General features: G+C 37.6%; 1 protein-coding gene across 1 annotated transcript in view; it reads left to right on the forward strand.

Annotated features, from left to right (window-relative positions):
* Positions 1–513: 513 nt before the first annotated feature.
* The window catches only part of LOC126253361 (splicing factor 3B subunit 1-like), a 60,959-nt gene continuing 38,871 nt past the window's right edge, over positions 514–22,601 (forward strand). Inside the window, exons 1-4 of the mRNA XM_049954635.1 lie at positions 514–639; positions 1,102–1,280; positions 1,413–1,499; positions 5,747–5,873. Coding sequence (XP_049810592.1) covers positions 612–639; positions 1,102–1,280; positions 1,413–1,499; positions 5,747–5,873 — 421 coding nt within the window. The 5' untranslated portion in view covers positions 514–611. The remainder of the gene's footprint in view (positions 640–1,101; positions 1,281–1,412; positions 1,500–5,746; positions 5,874–22,601) is intronic.

Below are 22,601 nucleotides of genomic sequence, written 5' to 3' on the forward strand. Positions count from 1 at the left end.
CAGTATGAGCAAGTTGTTGACGCAAGTTTCCTGCCAAAGAACTTCCGGAAGAATCTTGCGTAATTCTTGCACTGCTGTGTAAATACAGCTGCAAGCGGCTAGCAATAACTTCTGCAAGCGACTTGCTAGTGTAAACCCAGCTTAAGATGGGCTATATGTCTGTTTGTTGAATTTTGTGTCCATTTTTTTTTTTTTTTTGCAACACATTTGCGAAATAAACTTAGAGGTTGTGAGAGCGTAGTCGCTTGTCGCCAAAAATTCTTTCATAGGCCGACAGATGGCGGGCCAGCGGTAGATGGAAACTTGTATGGTGACGACATACTACATTTTCAGTGATCGCATGCACAGACTTTTCAGCATATATATTGACAGACAGTCTAGGACGTTATGCCATGTACATTTTAGTTCATTGGAGATTCTGACATACTGCGTTTCTTTCTTTTTGACGAACAGTAAATGAAATCAGTTTTTATTCTACTCCAAATAATTGTTGTGTACAGTTCTATGGATACGGTTTCGCAAATACGTGAAATACATCTAGACTTGTAATATCTTTGACTGGTATAGAGGTTTATTAATCGCTGACTGCGTATGATCAATGTTACGTGAAAATGGCTACCATACCAAGAACTCATGAAGGTAAAAAAATTAAAGTTTTATTATACCTGTGAAAGTACTTTATTGAAATATTTGTTATACTTTTACTGAATTTTAAAATTTTGTACAACTTAACACTCTCCAAACAATGTGAATTTCGAACAGATGACCTTTGTGTTTACTTTTGTGTAAATATTGCTACAGAATGATCTATTGTGCAACAGTTAATGAGATCCCCATAAATATATGTTGTATTTTTTGTCACTTTGTCTCCCTGAGTTAATTTGCGGTGTTTGGTATATTCATTTTACGGTACAAAATTACCGTAAACGTAAGTTTTGATTAGACTTTGATATGGTCTTCAGTATACAAACAAAACAATGCACAATTTGTTTGACCTGGGAAGTTTCAAAAATGTTTACCATATCTACGACTTATAACCGTCATTGTAATTTCTTATAGCCTTGACGATACTATGTTTTTAACGTCTTTTGTCGTTTGCAGATATTGAAGCTCAAATTCGCGACATACAAGCCCGAAAGAAGGACTTAAACGAGGAAGTCAATGAAAAGGATCGTGTTGGATTAGGAGAAAGCGGATACTATGATCGTGACATATACGATGGAGGCGGCAGTAAATTTGACGGATACGTCACATCAATTGCTGCAAATGATGAAGTTGAGGTATTTGAAATACAAACCTGGAATATTTATTTCTTACGTTCAGTGATAAATTTTGAGTTGACAACCGCATTGCTTTTAATAACGTTAACCTTTTGTGATGTAGATGTTTATTTTTTGTATCCATGTTTACAGGACGAGGACTATGACGTAGTATCCTTCAGCCAAAATAAAAGAGCAGGCTACACAGCCCCAGCTGCTCTTCTTAATGATGTTGCTCAGGTAAGTTTAGTCTGTGAATAAGACATATTTGAATGACCTTTATTGTGTAGTTTGCTAACAGAAGTGATGGTAGAGTATTAAAAAAGAAGAAAATAATTGTGTGCAGTTGTAAGCTTAGAAAGTGACAGTTTAGGATGCCGCATAAACACCTCCACTGGAAAGATGATTTTCTTACAAACATGTCCTCCACTGTCCCAACTTTGTTCCTTGCAAAGATTTCTGGCCATACTTGTGGCAAATGTCATAGAGCCGATTCTATAACTGCTGCTCACTGGAGATCAATTTTGACCTTAGTTCACAAATTTGCTATGTTGTGTAACACTAATTTGAACACGTTGCAGAGTAGTTCTAAATGAATGCAAAATGTGTTTGGCAACACTGCTGATTCATCTGTCCATCAAAATTATAATTGTACTTATAGGTTGGAGGTTTTGTGTTTTGAAGATGGTGGAAAATAAATGGAGAAACTTCTCATACTTCTGCAGAGCCAAGAAACATCTAAATAGTCAAATATCCATAAAGTAAACAAATAGAAACAATGTAGTTCTCGGCACTTAAGCTCTTGAGAACAATGCTGTGTGGACGAAAGTTTTGTTAGCTCCATGGTTTTAAAGCTGCTGTTATTCAGTGGCAAAGAATCTGCCAACAGAAAGTGGCAGAGCTATACATTTTCATGTCATCAACACAAAGGTTTGTTTGGTATTTTTTGGAGGTGATATACTCTTCCATTCCTCAGATGTCCATGCTGATATATATGCACCAATAGTTTAACTTGGACTGCAAACCATAATGCAATTCAGCATTTTGCCAATTAATGTTGCCAGAGGAAAAATGTGGCTGGAGGGGAGAGGACCATGTGGGATCAAACTCTAGGCATTTGGCACATAACCATTGAGCCACTGGTACACAATTTTATTTCATTAACAACAGATAAACATGACTTTGCTAATAGAGTACATATTGTGATGGCTGTGCTGATTTACCCACATGTCTGTCAGTCAACGTGCGTGCAGTTGTCATTGCTAATTAAGCACATGTAGGAGTTTAGTAGTTCGATTATTACCCTCCTGTAACCAGTGACATGCCTGGAATTTAATATGAATTGTGTAGTTTCTGCTGTTCAACCCTAAGGAGATTTTTTTGTAAGCGATCTTGGTTGGAATATAATAGTCAGTCACCTCCCTCCTGTCGTCGTCGTCGTCGTCGTCGTCGTCCCCCCCCCCCCCCCCCCCCGCTTTCCAAAATCTTCTGAACAGTGACAGGCAGACCTGTTCACAACATGAAACTCATTCTTCTTTTGTAATTACACTATTTTGGGCTAAGAATAGCGAAGCAGAGTGGAGCAAAGTAGGGGCAATGGTCTCAGTTCACTGGTGCCTTGAGATGCAACAGCTTTGCATTTCCATACTACCTTTTGTACTCCCTGTTAACATGCAGTATTGAATTTGCATTACACGATCTGTGTTGCTTAAAGAACACACGCCTGTGTAGAAAATGATACTGTTTTCATATTATGTATGTGTCTCAACAAAAGCAACAGTACTTGCATTGTCTTTTACAACAATCAGTGTAAGTCATGTTTAATTGGCTTATTCAATGCAAACAGGGTGCTCAAATGGTCTAAACCCTTCTTGTAAATACAATAACATGAAAGTAATATAAGCATAAACTGCTCTAAGTATTTACTGATCACTTTAACGTGCAGGCAGTTTTCCGTACTTGGGCAAAGTGGTATTCCTTAACAGTGGGATGATATTTATTACAGATGTTAGAGATAGGAAATGTGTTCCGTATAACTGCTTTAAAGTAGGCAGCAGAGCCTATGACATCATCACTGTTTTCTCGGAAACCTGACTTCAGTCTCTGGCAGTGTCCAGTTATAACTGTAATCCTGTCACTTGAGTTTTGTCAGGTATATGATGAACTCCACCAGCAAAGAAAGGACAAGTACCAAAGTTCATAGCTACAAGCCTGCTGTTTGCCCATAAACACAAGTTGCCGTGACTTCTACATAAATAGTGCTCTTCTTGGTCACATAGATATAACAGCAATGTTGCTGTGTAATTCTGTTTTCATTTGACTGAGCACATATGTTCTCTCATAGGGGAGGTGGAATAAACAAGAATACAATCATTTTGTTTTCATTGGAGGAGCTTTGTATGTTTTTCATCTGGAGGGTGGACAACAGCATTGAACTTTTTCCAGGCAGTAGACTTTCTCTAATGGAGCACATTTGCAATTGTATACTGCATCATTTAATTTTCGTCTTTCACTCTCCTCAGTATCACAAAACAAAGCTTCATTAGAGGTCGTCTGAACCCGACAACTGGTCATTTCACCCTGCCAGTTCTATGTAAGTAAGAAGTGATTTAAGTGCCACAGTACTCAGACTTGTGGAGCTATAATGGGAAGGAAGAAAGCCAATATAGCACTGATGAAACAGCAGTGCCTTGGTTTCTAAGATATGCAGCGCTCAACATTAGACTCGTATTCACTCTCTTTCTGATGTCTTCAGACATTTCACGCAAAATATTAAATACAAACCATGTCTACAAACAGCGAAGAAGACAAATTATGACAGAGGGTAAATTCTACTTAGTTCAGAATCACTTCCTTCCTCAACATCTGTGCTGCGCTCCCTGGAAGAATCACCTGAAATACCCAAGAATATAATTATATTTGCAATACTACCTTCTATATTCGGAAATACGGAAGCGTCTGATCCAGCCCGTCTGCTTTGAGCCATGATGCCACAAATATGGCGGAAACGACCATAAACTAAGATTCCAATATGGCGCATATAAAGTCGGTACGTACACATTATGAGGGCGAAAATACATCGAAAAACACCCACACTTTCCACAAAAAGCCTAATGACACTAAGGGGACAAGCGCGGGAAATGGGGTGTTTTTGGGTGGGGACAAACTAAATATAAACAAATTTAGACACCCACCCCCATACAAACCCACACAAGACGATGAGAAAAACAGACATCACAAAACTCCCCAAATACCACTAAACACAGTATCATCTGGAATCGGACACTTCCCTTGACCTATATAGCTCAACAGCAGCTCCCGATCCCATAAATTAGGATCAAACACTTCTCTTGGCCTATATAGCTCAAAAACATCTCCAGATACCAATATCAACATACACAGCCACACATTGGGGTCGAACACTTCCCTTGACCTGCACACTGTTAATTTTATCCGTCATATTCATTCCTGAACCAAAACAACAACCGATTAATTTTACTAAAATTACCACACAATGTACAGCGAACAACACTAAATTAACCTTAACACAAAATCGTTAACTCACTGAAACGAATTCCACTACAAACACAGCCGACACTCGAACAATTCTGGATAATGAGCAAAAGCAAACTGAGCCCATTACACCACACAAACGAAAACCCTCAACATACCACCAAAGAGCACAACAAACCACAACACGGCGACATCTACAAACACACCACACTCACAAACTAAACTCCGCGCCGTCATGACGTCGCCTACGACAAAACCCTTACGTCACGGGTCAAAGCCGACGCGTGGGATTGGACCCTTCTGTCGACCCCTATATTCAGTCCTCTCTTTTTTTATTCTTCTTCTTCCAGGCTGCTTTAAAAGCTGCTTTTGTGTGGCGTATAGCTTTACTGCACATCTCTGGCTTTGTTTGTGTCAATGGTTCCTTTGAATTTCTGCTACTGTGAGTGGTAGTGGTATGGCGGGTGCCTAAGAATCTTGTGACTTTGTTCGTTGGACATCTCATTAACAACTTTCTGTTTAACTGTGGCATATTTAGTTTCAAGAGTTCAAGCCTTGCCTTAGGCATCAGCTTGCACATAACAGTGTTATGTTTTAAGCATTCAAACAGTTCACTTTTTCTCATTTCCATTGTTGGAGCTTTCTATTTAATACATACATGAGTGGTATGTAGCATTATCCAGTACAGTGACAGCTGATTAGAGTTTTCTAATAGTTGCCCCATGAACCACTTCAGAAAACTATCATTATTCATCTCCTCATGATAGTCACTTGTTTTCCTTGATTTGTAAATCAGAAGAAAAACAGAGATCAGTGCAGCAAAGCAATCACTCTCTGTATTTGGAATATTCAAGACAAAAGTATCAACAAGTATATCAATCTTATAAATCAGTCCATACTCTATACTCTGATGTAGGGATAAAGGATAGCATGTTATTCTAAATTATTTCTGTTGTATTTTTTTTTTTTTACAGAGTGAAAAGGACTATGACCCATTTGCTGAGCGCCGCCGTCCAACGGTTGCAGAAAAGGAGGATGAGTATCGACAGCGGAGGCGTCACATGATAATTTCCCCTGAGCGGGCTGACCCCTTCGCAGAAGGTTTGTACTGTAGTATACTTTTCAGTTATTGCTACATTTAATTTCCATGCACAATCTGAATTATGTTTATGTTGGAATGTGGTGAGAGGCACTTAAGAAATCAAATGAGAAACATTCTGTAAAGTGGTTGACATGAAAGATTGTTGTTGCTTTGAAGTGTGTTTCATTTATACTTTATGGCATTGTAAGAGTTGGTAGCTTCAATTAAATATTAAATAAGTAGCTTGTGAAGTAATTAATACTCTCGTAAGGTGTGGTATTGAACTGTAACGACATCTTGAGTTTGCAATAGAAATCCGAAAATGCTGTCTGCATTTAGATGGTGCTGTAATATTGTAAAATTTCAAAATTAGTCGTTAATGTTGGAAGGTGGTGTTGAAAGAAGCATTTAAAAAATATGTAAATACCAATGCTCAAATGCATGATGGCTCATTTTTAGCATGTGGCTTAGTGCGACCGGGGTCATGTAAGTCCGACATTAAAATATATTGGAGTCATAAAAGGGTGAACCAAACATTCTGCGCTACGGTCGCAGGTTCGAATCCTGCCTCGGGCATGGGTGTGTGTGATGTCCTTAGGTTAGTTAGGTTTAAGTAGTTCTAAGTTCTAGGGGACTTATGACCTAAGATGTTGAGTCCCATAGTGCTCAGAGCCATTTGAGCCAACCAAACATTCTGCAGAAAGATAAAATGTAAAAACTACGGAATATTAAAGGTTGAATGGGAAGGGATTTTATGCTGGTCTGCAATTAATGTAGGAGAGAGATAATAGAAAGAGTGATTTCAATAAACCCATTCATGAAGTCTGCAAATGAAGTAAATGTATGTAATAGAGATGAAACCCATAGGTGTGATGACATGGTCCAGTGAGGAAGCTGAAGATTTAAGTGCATAGAATGAAGTAGTGAGGGTTTGCTGAAGGAATATCATAAAGGTTCTAGATGTCTCATCAAGTAAGATGAATCACTATTAAAGGAAGTGTTCTTACTAAACTGGGATGACAATGTGAAGAAGTAGTGTTTCGAAATGCAGTGTGTCACCTCATCAAACAGTGCCTTTTACCCAAGTGGAAAATTTTATCACTGTGTATTTGAAGTAAATTTGAAATGTGCCTCTTATTCTGTCTATGAAATCATCTAATCAGTATGGAAATGACATGGCCAGAATTTGAGTCAGAAAGAGTACAGAATTTGAGGTGGTTATTTATTTACATTTGTGAAATTTTGTTGTGAAGAAAACATATACTGCGTCAGCATTAGTATTTAATGTGTTGTGAAAAGTTGAATAAAGTTATATTGGAAGTACTGATTCAAAAAAAAAAAAAAAAAAAAAAAAAAAAAAAAAAAAAAAAAAAAGAGAGAGAGAGAGAGAGAGAGCGACAGCTTGAAGCTCTAGAGATATGTATAATAGAACAGTTGTAAACATTTCTTGACAGCAGCATGTTGTTAAGAAGAGGCACAAGTTACGTCTCAGTAATGGGAAGTATGAGTATGAGAAGGTTCTGCAGTATATGACCAAAGAAATGAGCAGGACTAAAATATCTGTGTATAATCTAGATAAAGTAATTGGTACTGTTGTAAAATATAGTTTACTCTGAGTACTTTTTTTTTTTCTAAGTAATGAAGATGGGGTCAGGATTTGGCAAACAGTGGCAGCTGTTATAAAGAAAAATATTAGTTTGCATCACAAAATCCTCTGAGACTGGAAAGTTCAAACAAGAGGCAGTTGCAGAGCTATGTTTAAGTTTTGTAGAAAATAAGTATTCAAATAGTGGAAAAAGTCAATGAACATAGCCTTAATTTAAGGCTCTGAATGACCCAAAATGAGTTGGCATATAAAGAGATGATCAGTGTTCTATGGGGGGAGGGGGGGGGATAGGTAAAAGATAGTTAATAAGTTTGTTATGGGAGTTGATTCCAACATACCTTGGATGTTGATGAGAGAATTGGATATAACATTTTGCATCAGAGTGTTGTTTACTTTTCGGCGGTCTTTTATAGAAAGTTGATAGACCATTACGTAAATTTACGTTGGCAGTTTATAAGGGCTAAAAAAATTTATTTGAGCTGTTGAGTAAGAAATATAAAAATTCTTGAGTAGCTCATTGATTAAAAAAGAGGAAAAACTTTTGAAATTAGTCATTTCTGTTCCCTCTGAATTACGTCAAATCTGTTGTTTTCATTAAACTAACCATCTTTGAGGCTTCGTTCACTGACATGATCTCCCATGGTGAATTTTAGAGTATATGTAGTTGGTTTAAATCGTAAGGATGACAGGAATTTCCATCACCTCTGCATGGCAGACAAGGGGAGATAAGCTGACACTGAGCAGTTACTGATTTTAAAGCTGTATAAAGTTACAAAAGTTGCACAGAGTTAATTCTAATGTCTCCTTAGTCCCTTGTGAAATGAGGACGACAGTTGTTGCCAACAGTGATCTGATTGATACACATTGAACTTTGTCACAGGTATGATACACTTAGGTGAGAGTTTTGAGCCCCTGTTTTGTACACCAGCCTGTAGTTTTATGCTGTACTGTATTATCTTGTGGTCTGCATTGAATCTAGAAGGCAGTACACAAAACCGGGTGAAATACAGTATGGCCATGGCAGTTGTGCAGTATTTGGAGCATTTTGTGTCCATGTCAGCTTTTAATGCGACATCAATTAATTCGTAACAGTCATCTACTGACTGAGTAGAAGTTCAGGTAAATAGTTTTTTTTTTTTTTTTTTTTTTCATAATTTCATTATGAAGCATTCACTGTTTTTGTTTGTGCAAGGATTAGTGGTCTTCCACGTAAGTATTTTTCCCTCCTGGACATAGCTCTTAGCCATTGTTACACTTCAAGTTTTTCTTCTTTTGTCCAGTTTGTCGTTATCATTGTCTACCTTTAGTGTTAGGCTTTTCCACCTGTTTTGAACTCGACATTACATCCACTGTGAGTAATATACAAAGACAGGCCAGTACTTACCTTAGCTCAGTGCAGCTGACAGTCACACAAAAACTGACAAACATAAATTGGGAAAATCTAGCTTTCGAGATTTTGCCCCTTCATCAGAGGAGGAGGAGGTGGAAAAAAGGGAAGAAGGAAAGGTGGATGTAGGTCACTCACAATTTAGATTATGGGGTAACAAGGAGAAGGTAAGCAAAGATGGAGTAAAGGGTGTGAAAGGGAAGTCAAAGATCGCACATCATAAGTACTGTGTTGGCTTCAAAGCAAAGAGGATAGTTTGAGAAGTGAAGAGGTATATGTGAGTTGAATAAGAAAAATAATACTACAGAGAGAAAGATAACAAAATAAAAATTAAAAAAAGACATGAAAAGTGAAAAAATTAGAAATGAAAAATAAATGAGTAAAGAAACGAAGAGGAGACAGGAGTACAGGTTCGCGTAAGTTGAGTCCAGGGTGATGGTGGGATGAAAGGATGTGTTGGAGTGCAGGTTCCCATCTCTGCAGTTCTGACGATCTGATGTTGGGTGAGAGCAAACCAATGGTTTGTGTGGTGTAGCAGGCACAGGGGTCTGTTGAGGTAACGCAGGAGGGCATGCTCCACCACAGGGTATTGGGCATCCCCCAACGCACAGTTCATCTGTGCATGTTCGTGCTTTCAGTCAGTTTAGTGGATGTAAAAGACTGTGGAGAGAATACGTCAGCTGATAGATTACGTATGTTGTTTCACATGTTGGCCCTGCCGTAAGCAGTATATGTTTTATCCAGTGGTGGTTTTGGAGTATGTGGTTGTGGGGAGTGCATGGAGCATGGTTTTCAGTGGTGTCAGTTACAGATGTAAAACCTTAAGCACAGATGATCTGGGAATGTCATAGGGCTGGACAAGTATATAGTGGAGATTAGGACGCTGACGAAAGGCTGCTGTGGATGGCATGAGGATGATATAGGGGAGGGATGATCTCATTTCAGGGCTCGATTTGAGAAAGTCCTAATCCAGGCAGAATAATCTGTAAAGACATTTAAGGTCAGGATGGGTGGTTGTCAAAGGGGGTGCCCCTTTGCGGCTTAGAGGCAGAAAGGTTAGGATGAAGACTATGCAGTACTGTGTAACAACAAACTGCTTTCAATGAGCTGACATCACAACTGTTAGCATTTTGCGGGAAAATATTGCAGTTGGTGGTTTGAGAAGCACTACTTTCAAAGTAAATTTCCTTTCACACGAAATGAATTGTGTTAAGTGTGAGAATGAGTGATGAATTTCTTAAATCACGGAGCATTTGACCCTCATTCAAAACTTAAACTTTGAGAACTAATCACTTAGAAAAATTTCGGGTCCACAAGACCAGCCATTAATGCCATTATTTAAAATTTTACCGGCACGTTTGTGTTTGATATATCTTAACGGTAAAGATAACACATGTCGGAAAATAACAAGTGTCAAGGCTAGTTTCTCATATTTATTTCAGTTCTTTCGTAGATTAAAACTTATGCAATAATGATGGTAAGAAGTGTAATTAAAAATTCTTTCAAAAAAAGAGTATGAAGTGAGTTTTTGAGCAATTTCACACATAATTGGCTTTTCTATGGAAAAGTCGAAGTGCAAGTGTAATCAGCCAGGTAACCCATGAGGTATTCAGCACACAGCAGCGAAATTTATAATTGTCCTTTCCAGAAATATTAAGCTGCTGCAATTTAAGCTGTCCTCTTACGATCCGGCCTAACCACACCTTCAGAAAAAACAATAAATGTTCGGCGACCAGTATTAGATGTGAAAGCTTATCTTTTCTCGTACCTGTACTGTATGTATATTAATTTAAACCATTAATTTTTCCTATCATTGTGTTCCCATAACTAAACAGTGATGTTATTGACTGACTACATAACGTGTCCTATGCTCAGAATATTAGCTGTCGTTGGCTGGTGAGATCACGTGACAAGCTCTGATTGCCCGACAAAAGCGCATCACACAGCGTAATCTTTATTTCAGTGTTTTGGAAGCTACTATGCTGTATTTGCTGGAAATTGAATTTATACTTTGTGATATGAAAATATGCAGTTTACGTGTTGACAGGCATCAAATATTTCTCCAAAACACGTTTGTTTTTTACTAGGTTTTGATTCCTAAAGTGCTGGGAAGTTCTATGTTGGTGCATAAAACCTTTACTATGCAAAGGATTGATAAGTTGTACAGCTCTGAGGGTATGTATATTATCACTTAACACGGAAAAAATGTACTCCTACCTTGGATATAGTGCATTATCATCTGGTAAAAAGTGTATTTTTAATGGGGAGATCTGGGAAATTTTTTTCTTGTCTTCCTATACATCCTGGTGTAGTTGTTGAAGGATTTGTCATTAGAGCAGAAAAGTTTACCACAGATACCTAGGCTGCAGGGAATGGAGCATTTGATGTGGAAGCAATGGGAGCTCTGAGAGTGGAAGTACTTTTGTTTGTGGGTTTGTTATGGGAAAAAGTTTCGATGTGAGCCTCAGCTGCCAGAAAGGCAGCATAGGTTCTGCAGAAGGACCAGGGAAAATTCAGGTTATTAGAGTTGAGACTTTGAAGGAAGTTACAGAGTTTATTTTCACCGCGAGTCCAGACCCCTAAGATATTGTCTGTAAATCTACACCAAGCCAGGGCATGTAGCTGGTGGATCTTCAGGGGCACTTCTTTCACGTGGCACTCGGAAAGGTTGCCACCTCCACTGCGTCCTTCCCTACCCTGTAACTGACCCCACTACAAAACATGCCCCATGCATCCCGCAACTACATACTCCAGCCACGTCCATTAGCAAAACTTGTATAGTTCAAGGTAGGGCACCCGCAAAACAGCATGTCATCTACACCTGACATTTGTTCACTGCACAGTCTTCTACGTTGGTATGACAACCACCAAACTGGCTGAGCTCGTGAATGGGCACAAACTGTCCGCCTGGGGTTGCCCAAGACCCAGTGATGGGGGATACCTTCCAGCATAACTCTGGAACCTAGGCACCTGCTACACCACACAAGCTGTTTGGATCCTCCCACCCAACACCTCTGACTCAGAACTGCGCAGATAGGAACTTGCACTCCAGTACGTCCTTTCATCCCGTACCATCACATAGGACTCAAGCTACATGAACCTCTGTCTTCTCTTTGGTCCTTTGCTCATCTAATCAGTTTTCACTTTTCATCTTCTTTCATTTTTTATTTCATTATTTTCCTCTTCTTCATTATTGTTATTCATCTTTCTCATCTCGCATAGATCTGTTTACGTCTCGCTCTCTCCTTTTTGCTTTGAAATTGACACAGTATTTACGATGCACAATCTTTGACACCCTTTACTCCATCCACTTTTAATTCTGTTCCTCCCTCTCTCCTCCTAATGAAGGTTTTTATTTTTTATTTTATTTATTTTCATCATTGTTTTGTGTGACTTCCCTGCACTGTTGGTGAGTGTAGGTAATTACTGGCCTACTTCTCTGTCTCTTTGTATATTTTTCTCATCTGTTTAAGAGTGTTCCCTTTTAATGAATTATAGATTACATCCACTGTTTCTTTGCATCTTGTTTTGGGCCTGCTGACTGTGGAAGCTATCTAGAGAGGTGATGCTGTGGTTAAGACACAAGACTCTCATTCAGGAGGGCAGTGCTTCAGATCTACTTCGTGCAATCCATCTTTAGGTTCTCCTTGGTTTCCATAAATCACTTAAGGCATTATTGTAATGGTGTCTTTATCAGCCTTCCCTATCCAAGTTTGTGCTCTTGTCTTTAATGACCTCATTGTCATTCCTGCCTCACTTCTCTCTTTCTCCCACAGAACATAGCTGTGTCACGCAGAGCTTCATGGCACTTACATATTGAAACGCTTAACCGATTTATCTATGCTGATCATGCAGTCACTGAAATGCATTTGTTTCTGTTTTGTGAGGGGTGTAGTCATCGTAGCATGTAAAAGATATAATATGGTATTTTGTACCTCATTGTCAGGAAATCAATCTCCAAGAATGTAGACTTATTGTGTCTGCAGGTGTCTTTGGATGGAAGTTCACGAAGTGGTACCTACAGTGTTGAACATAACCTAGGTAGTGGTAGTTTAACAAAATGATTGTGATGATTCATGTGTTGAGTGAAGCGAGTGTTAATTCAGAATTTTGATGTGGTACACAGCAAACTTGCGCTAGTGTGACTGCAAAGTACGAACTAGTCATTGTCTCACAGCATTATTTTTTTCTTTAGTTCCATTCCCAAGAGAGTGAATTCTCATTCATAAAAAATATTAGCTTCGGATTCTGCCGATTCAGATTATACAGAATTAAGGCTTCCAGGAATAGTTGATAAGATATGGATGCACTTTTTTCTACGTGCATCATCTTGTCGCTAAAAAAACTTGATAAAATAATCGGCTGGAGAGGAAAATAGCTCTTTTGTGGAAACAGTATCTTTGAAATGATTCAGATTCATCTCCTGATATTTTCTGTTGTTTCCCCAGGTACACAACATAATAAATTGAGATAAGGCCAACTAATTCACAACTACACCAAGTTTCACCATGTTCATGTGAAGCCTGTTATGACCAAGCCTAAAATGGAGTATCTTATTTGGAATGCAGTAGATGAAAGGTTAATCTTCACATGGATAAATGCTTTGTCACGTACCGTGGACAAATGACGTGTGTGTGATTATTTCTGCTCCTACAAGTAATTGGAATAACTGTACATTCTCATAATGTATATAAAGTTATGTATGAAAAGCATGAAAATTTACTGGAAAAACACATAAAAGAAAATTTATTTTAGAGTTATGTAATTTTGTTATAATAGCAAAGCTATATTATAATTGAGTGCCTAAGGATTTGGAGTAACTCTTCTCACTAATCACTGTTTGAAGTAGATTTTCCTTAAAGTCTTCACAGTTAAGTCTTGCACTTATTATCCACTCAAGGAACAACACATTTAAGACATTAAAAATTTTATAAGTTAGAGCAGGGACGCAAGCGTTAAAACAAAGTTTTTGAAAACAGCCACAGGTCTTGCTTTGTATCTTTTTGTTGACCAATTTTGGCCATCAAATGAGAAAGGGCATCATCAGGATACACACTGTAAAAGATATAAATTAAGCTAATACGGAAAATTTACATTGACATGACATGAAGTACAAAAGGCGTTCAAAAAGTTTTGCACAGTCATCTCTAATTTTTTTTATTGTTTTCAGAAGGAGAATGAAATTTTTTGTCAACATACTTGAAACATTTAGCTATACATTGAGCCTGCTCAATGTAGCCTCCATCTGCTGTACACATCTGGCCCAACAGTCTTTCCATGGTGTAAATGCACTTTGGTAAAATTCTGGGGATTGACTGTTACACCATTGCTTGACGCAGGAAATAAGGACTTTCTCACTATCAGATGTTTTATTGCGCAGGTGGGCCTTCAGATGACCAAAGAGGTAAAAATCAGACGGAGCCAAATCCGGACTGTAGGGAGGGTGAGGGACAATTTTCCAACCCATTTTCCTGATTTTTCTCTTGTGTCATATAGACTGTATGGGGTTTGGCATTGTCATGGTGTAATCTGATGAGAGCTGACCCTGAAGCTGTGGTCTGTGAGTCGTGATGGCATGTCGCAGCTTGTCCAATGACAAACAGTAATGGTCCCGGTTAATTATGGAGCCAAGTTCCAGAAGGTCAATGAAAATGACACCACACTGATCCCAGGAGGAGTAGGCCATCAAGTTTCGGCCTGCTGTTCGTGAAAGTCTTTGTTTCTTCTTCCGAGGGGAACCCGGATGACACCACTCCATGGATTGGGTTTTGCTCTCAGGTTCAGACAAAAACAACCGTATTTCATCCTGGGTAATGATGCCATCAAAACACTGTTTCCACTCTTCAGTAAAGGTCTTCATGAGACCCTCGCACACATTCTTCATCATCATTTTCATTTCTCTTGTCATTAATCTAGGTACCCAACATGCACAGATTCTTCTGTACCCTAGTGACTATACCAGTGATACCACACTACCCAATGACAAAAGTCATTTCAGCAAGCTGTCGTGTTGTCACACATCTGTCATTTTGGATGATTTGATCAATGGTCTTCTTATTCACATCACTCGCTGCCGTCAATGATCTACCGCATCGTGGATTGTCCAGAGAGAAATTACCTTCTTTAATCCTCTTCAACCACCGCTGGATACTGCTGCGATCCACTGTGTCCTCTCCATAAACAGGGAGCAACTTCCTGTTAATCGATGTAGCAGAGTCATCGCTGGTCTTGAAGAGCAACTCCATCACCTACCATTGTCACAACATGGTGTCTACTTCAAGGTCCATTATGGCTCACTTGTAAATAAAAGAAAATAATTTTATATACCATCTTATAGTTAAATGTTCCAAGTATGTTCACAAAAAATTTCATTGTCCTCCTGCAAAAAATAAAAAAATTAGAGAAGACTGTTCAAAACTTTTTGAATGTCGTTTGTACATAGTGTTGTTCCAGTATTGTGACTTCAGTTTAAAGTTAACTAATGGCTCTAAAGATTGAACTGGTTGTAATAAAGCGCTTAAACTTACTTAAAGTACATTTACACAGAAGTAAATGATGACATTGATATTGCCAAGATGAAATTGACTCTACAACAGTACTTGTAACATCCATGGTATTTTGTATCCAAAGATAATTTACAACTACAGAGAATGAAATTTACATTTTATCACCTCTTTTTATGGACGTGTGTATGGACATCTCATATCTGTAATCTGCTTATCTTTCAAAAAATATGAGTGCATCTGTAAAACTTAAAATAATTCAAAGTACAGTATAAAAATACATATTTAACATATCTATACAAAACGCTTTTTAAAAATATTTTTGTTAGGATAATGTGACAGATATTTTATTTTGATTGCTTATCTACAGCACTTCATCACATAACTGGTAGAACCCATGTGAATTAAATTCGTTTTTCTTCATTTAATAAATTCTTTAGGTTTTTCTTCTTTTTTACAAAAATTCCGAATTCTTCCAGAACATTTAACAGTGGGCCTTTATCTGCAGAATGGATAAATTTCATACTATCTTGTATCTCAGGAACTGTACATTTATAATACTAAAGGGGGGGGGGGGGCGGGGAGCCATTAAGAAAAATTTATGGTAAAATGCTGGATAAACTATTACCCATTGCTAGACCGTTTCCCATGCAATAAATTTTTCCATGAAAGGTAAATTACCTGACATCAAGGCTAACATGCAAAAGCTCTACAATCTCACCTACTGCTATAGTTTTATGCTTTAATAAATTATGATTAATTATTTCTAATGTTTCATCAATTGGTATGTTCATAAACATACTAATAACATACCAAGAGGTGAAAATTGCATGTTCTGGATTCCTATTTATTCTTATTTACTGCATTGTTAGCAGACTGGATGCAATTTTTGACGGTGAAAGTTTTGTCAGATTTTTACATACTTTTAAGCTTTGTATCGCATATGTAATTTAGTTCATTATAGGAAGCATAACAGATTGTACTACAAGATGTTGCCCAATTAGCAGTGCCCTTAGACACGCAGTAAAAAAAATTACACGAAGAGAATGTACAAAAGAATAAATACATTAAGTCAGGAGTGTGTAAAATGAATTGCCAAAATTGTCAGAGCTCATACATTGGCCAAACTGGAAGAGTGTCTAGAACACATTATAAAGAACATTACAGTTTAAATTCAAATCATACAGCAAACATACATTACATGAGATTCAAGATAGTATAAAAATCACACTCCGCAGATATTGGCCCTCTGTTAAATGTTTTGGAAGAATTGAAAATGTTTGTAGAAAAGAAGAAAAACTGCAAAATTTACTAAACGAACAAAACAAATTTAATTTGCATGTGTTATACCAGTCATTTGACAAAGAGGTGTTGATAAGCAACCAAAATATAGTACCTGCCATATTATTCTAACAGAAATATTTTTAAAAACAGTAGTTTTGGTTGCATTTTTGTATAGATGTATCAAATATGAATTTTTATAATGTATTTTAAAAGATATTTAAATTTTTTTAACGTACTCGTATTTTTTGAAAGATGAGCAGACATGTACGGATATGAGATGTCTATACACACGCCTTTAAAAAGAGATGATAAAATATAATTGTAACTTATCTTTATATACACTATACCATGGAAGTTACAACTACAGTTGTACAGTCAATTTCATCTTTGGCACTGTCAGCATTATCATTTATTACTGTACTTTAAATGTAAGTTTATATACTATAGTACAGTCAGCTTAATCTTTAGAGCTGTAAAGCCAGCTTTAACTGTAAGTCACCGTAGAGTATATAGTTTAGTAACATCAATGTAAATTTTCCATACTATCTCAATTTGTGTCTTTTACAGTGTATATCCTTATGATGATCTTTTTCATTGGAAGGGCAAAACCATCAATAAAAAATACAAAACATGACTTATGGCTGTTTTCAAAAACTTACAACTAAGTTCATGTTTGTATGAGCAGATCATCAGTGCAGAATGGCATAATGACGTAAGATGATGATGTCTGTTCACTGTGTGTTCCAAACGTTAAGGGATGCTCAAGGAGAAAGTCTAGGGCGAATAGAACAATTTCGTCATATCACATTCTTGTACAAACACACGGCAACTTTGTCTCTCAGTATTGCATTAGATGTCTTACATTAAAGTGTGTTGTCTGAATGAACCTTTGTGACAAATTAACTGTGTGCTGGATCAAAGTTCGAACGTCACCTTTTCTATTCATGAATGACTGGTTGTGTACACCTCATGGATTGATCGAAATCGTCAGCAGCAGCAGCAGCAGCAACAACAACAACAACAACAACAACAACAACAACACTTTGTTTAAAAAGGTACAGCGCACAGTTTCCTCACATTGGTTTGCTTGTAAAATATATTATGAAATGTTAATCATTAGTGTAGGATCCCTAACTTATGGAATTTATGGCTCATATTGAAGATATGTTGTGCAGGACAAGAACAGTGTGATCATACTGAAAGAGAGTAGTGTCATCAGAGATAGAAAACTTCTGATTTCTCAGATCAGGTTGAAATGACAATTACTTCATAAACGAAGTTGTTTACAAAATTTCAGGGACAAGTTTCTTTCATATAAAAAATATTTGGATAGCTCATATATCACTCACCAAAAGATTGTACAGATAATATTTATTGTAGAGTTTGTTGAAATAGAAATAGTTCTCCTACATTTAACAGGTGAATGAAAAGTGTGGTAATGAGCACAATTGGTAACGTAAGTTAATTCCAGAGTGCAGATCTTAAGAAGTCGCACTACATTTTCTTCTTTCGTGTTACATGTATCTTTACTGTATTGCAGACTTCTCTGGCTACTGAACTACTCACTAATAGTTTTGAAGAAAGTTAATCAGATACATCCTTTCTGGGATGTTGTTTTATTCTTTTTACACCAAGTTCGGCATAATACTGTCACAGGGTCATAAAGACCTGACCTCGTTGTCCACTTGGTTCTTGCTTGTGCGCACTTTTCCCATTTTTGTCCCTTGAGTTCACTGTTCTTTGGTTGTTATTTGTCTTTAAATAGTGTTGTTACCTACAGATTTATGCTTAGTGCAGCCCTTAAGAGCAATATTCCCAATTTGTATAACAGGCCTTCTTGAGAGACACTTAAGAATTTCTACTGTTATATCCTGTAAACTTGTTCCTTACAACTCAGTCATTGTTGCAGTATTATATTCATTGTTGTCTGTACTTTGCAATTACTGTTATTCCTGACAGTTATTTTAAAGGGATATGTTAATTGCATGACATTCATAAATAATGCAAGTAAAAACTTGGCACATACTCATCAATTGTTTGTAACAAAATGCATGCTGTTTTCATCCCTTACGCGGAGCCCAAACTGAAGTCAGGCTGGAATTCAGAAATTGGAAGATTGTTTTCCTTGACATTAGTGTAGTAGTTGGAGATTTTGTGGGGAGACATTATGATGCTCTTCTTTCCAATTTTTAAACACTTGCTTCCTTTATCTATTTTCTACTCGGTTTTAGTTTTGTGTCTGACATCATGTGTATAATTCTATCTTTTCAGGAGCTGCACGATTCTGTTGCATTTGTTCCTCTTTAATTACAGCAGCACCCCATTTTTTCATATACAAATAATTCTTTAAAAGTCTCACCTCGTAGTTTCACCTCATACTTGTATGGATTTTGTTCAACTTTAGCAAACTTCCTTTCTCTGCTGCACCTGAATCTTTACTAGGAGACACCTAAGATTTAGAAACCAGAAGATTTTATTCTGTTACTCTCTTGTATCATAACTTACTTTTGATGAAAATTCACACCACATTTGCTTTCAGAAGACAAGTGTAACATCTTACAGCACACCTCATTTGATTTCTGTGCCAAGATTGTAATGAATTAACTTTTTTTTTTTTTTTCATCGTAGCACTCTGAACTGTATGATCAGTTGTAAGAGCATATTTGTCACAAAAGGAAAAAAAAAATGCTCACCACATTCCAGTGTCAAAACTTGCACAAACACAATTTATTACGAGTGAATGGATGTATGTATGTGTGATTTAGGCATTTTGAGGTAGGCAGGCAGTAGTAGTCTTATTGGGTTTACATACATGTAGCATGTATGTGCGTATGTAGTGTGGTTGGTTTCCATTTAGCTTTCTTTATTAAATTGTAATTTAAAAGTTTAAAAGATAAGTAGGCTTTTGTTCTGTCATGGCTGGGGAGGGTTCATTTAGTATGTGGGGTGGGTTGGTTTGCAAGTTAGCCTTTACTAATGATCTTCAATTTTCTTTCCCTTTGAGGAAATCCTTCAGCGCAGTCAAGGAACATCATCGCCAAACTGGAAATTTCGAGGACTGGTCTATATTGTAACAAAACATTCACAAATCTTACATTTCATTATTTCTGACAACACTTTCAAAGATCTAATTAGTGCTTCTGCATGTAAGTGAAATATTTGTTTCCTTAAAAGGCTTTTTCATATTAGATGTGTACGGTACAGAAGATACAGGGATGGCATATTAATTGTGACTGTATGTATCAATTTTATCACATTCAGTAAAGGAATCTGCTGGCAGTGTTTGGCATTGTCCAAATGCTTATCTAAGCATTCAGTCTTGTTTATTTACCTGTCTGTTACTCATCTATTCACCTATATAGTAAGTGGCTACTTTCATTGCTTTCATTATTTGAGTTCCACCCAGCATTTTACAGTATCATATTAATGTTGTACTACAATTTTTGTCTTGTAAATGTATATCATCTCCTTCACCTTAAAAAGCTGAAAATTGTGTAGTTGGATAAGTGTGGCTGCTGATTACAGCAAATCTTTTTGTCCCTTACAACATTTACTTCAGCTTCAATTTTATTCTCACAATATCATTTATTCTGATGTATACAATACTGATATTTTTGGTGATTCTGAGCATTTTTTCCATTTCACAGATACGTTATTCTGTGTTCTTCAGTTTGGTCATAAAAAGTTGTAGCTGACCTGTCATACAATAGAACAGATTTAGTGCATGCAGCACAAAGATAGTTTTAGTATTGCTTGTTAAGCTAAATGATTGAGTAAAATATATAGAGTGAGAGCAGATATCGATTTGCTGTCCATTCAGCCTGATATAGAGTACCTGAATCAGTGCAGATTCATGGCTGGATGCTTCTTTAAATAAACCGCAGCAGCTTCTTTACTTCATCTTTCTCTACATTAGTTAGTGCTCAATCTCTTGTGGCCTTGTTGTCAGTGAGACATGAGACTAACTTAACGGCATGTTTTTATTTTGCATTTTAAGATCATATTTTCATGATTTTCAGTCTTGTTATTCAGGTCTTTTATACTTAATTGAAGCAATGTGTCAATTCCTATTCTAGGCAGAGATAGTCTGAATCATGAGCTGAGCTGTTTTCTGTTAATTCTATTTCAAGAACAAGTATCACATAACACTTTGTAAAGTACACTCCAAGACAAAAGAAAAAGACACACCATGAAAGAATTATCCAAATGGGATTGAAATCGGTGTATGTGATGTTCATGTACAGACAGACAAATTATTAAAAGTTCAGAATACTTCTATGAGTTATTCAAGGGAAAGAGCTTCACAAATTGAGCAAGTGAATAATGTGTTTCTCTACATCTGGGCCTTGTGCAAGCTGTTAATTGGCTTGACACTGTTTGATAGAGTTACGGATATACTCCTTAGGTATGTCATGCCAAATTGTGCCCAGTTGGCATGTTAGATCGTCACAGTCGTGAGATGGTTGGAAGGTTCTGCCCATAATGCTTCAAACATTCTTAATTGAGGAGAGATGTGGTGACCTCGCTGGCCAAGGTGGGGTTTGACAAGCCATGAAGACAAGCAGTAGAAACTCTTGTCATGGGCGGGTGAGGCATTGTTTTGCTGAAATGTAAGGGCAGGATGGCTTTCTATGAAGGGCAACAAAATGGGGTGTAGAATATCATCAGCATAACACTGTGCTGTAAGAGTGCTGTGGTGACCAAAGGCCACTGCTATGAAAAGAATTGGCACCCCAGACCATCATTCTGTGTTGCCTGGTCATATGGCATGTGACTGTCAGTTTGGTATAACACCACTGTCTGGGGCATCTCCAAGCACGTCTCTGGCCTGTAATCTCATTGACTGGAATAGATTTGTCTTCTGTGATGAGTCCTGCTTCAGGTTGAGCCCCAGTGACCAGTGAAGGTGTGTTTGGAAACGCCCCAGACAGCAGTGGGATACCACCCTGCCTGTTGCCCACCATGGCTTGACAACTAGGATTTATGGGCTGGGTGCCGTGTCTCTTCATAGCAGGACCCCTTTGGTTGTCATCTGCAGCACCCTTACAGCACAGTGTCATTTTAATCATATTCTACACCCTGTTTTGATACCCTTCATGGCTCGCCATCCCGGGCTCATATTTCAGCAAGATAATGCCCCCCACATACGGCGAGAATTTCTACTGCTTGTCTTCGAGCTTGCCAAACCCTGCCTTGACAAGCAAGGTCACCAGATCTCTCCACTATGCAGAATCTTTGGAGGATTGTGGGCAGGGCCCTCCAAGCAGCTCTAGATTTTGACAATCTAAGTTGCCAGTTGGACAGAATTTGGCTGGATATCTCTCAGGAGGATATGCAACAACTCTGTTAATCAATAACTGCTTGCATAAGAGCCAGATGTGGATCAACACATTATTGACCTGCTCAGTTTGTGAAGCTGTTTCTCTTGAATAAATCATACAATTTTTCTGAAATTGTATTTGTTTGTCTGTAGATGTACATCACATTTACCAATTTGTCCCATTCAGATAATACCTTTGTGGTGTGTGTTTCTTTTTTTTTATGTATTATCATTAATGAAGAACAGTAGGAAAGCTATGCATGGGAAAGTAGATGTGCTATGTACAGTTATTTATGTAAATGTGGTCCGCAACAATAAAAAACATAAAATTTGAGGTTGATGAAAGGGCACTCAACTGACTCTACTAATTATGTGGTACTACTTGACCATCAGGAAGGTTGCATTGATGGTCACATCCTTGTGGATTACAAACTTGTTTGTTAATGGAAAAAATTGTGTGTGTGTGTGGGGGGGGGGGGGGGGGGGGGTTAAATTGTAGAGGCAGGCCAAGGCTCAAATACATTAAGTAGATTCATATGTAGTTTGTTTCCTTCATAGCATGGCAGTAGCATTACCACCGACCACGCAGGGGGCCTAGTTTTGATTCCTGGCAGGTGACTGGGTGTTGTGTGATTTTCATCATCACTG

This window comes from Schistocerca nitens, chromosome 4 (assembly GCF_023898315.1).
Source record: "Schistocerca nitens isolate TAMUIC-IGC-003100 chromosome 4, iqSchNite1.1, whole genome shotgun sequence".
Lineage (NCBI taxonomy): Eukaryota > Metazoa > Arthropoda > Insecta > Orthoptera > Acrididae > Schistocerca > Schistocerca nitens.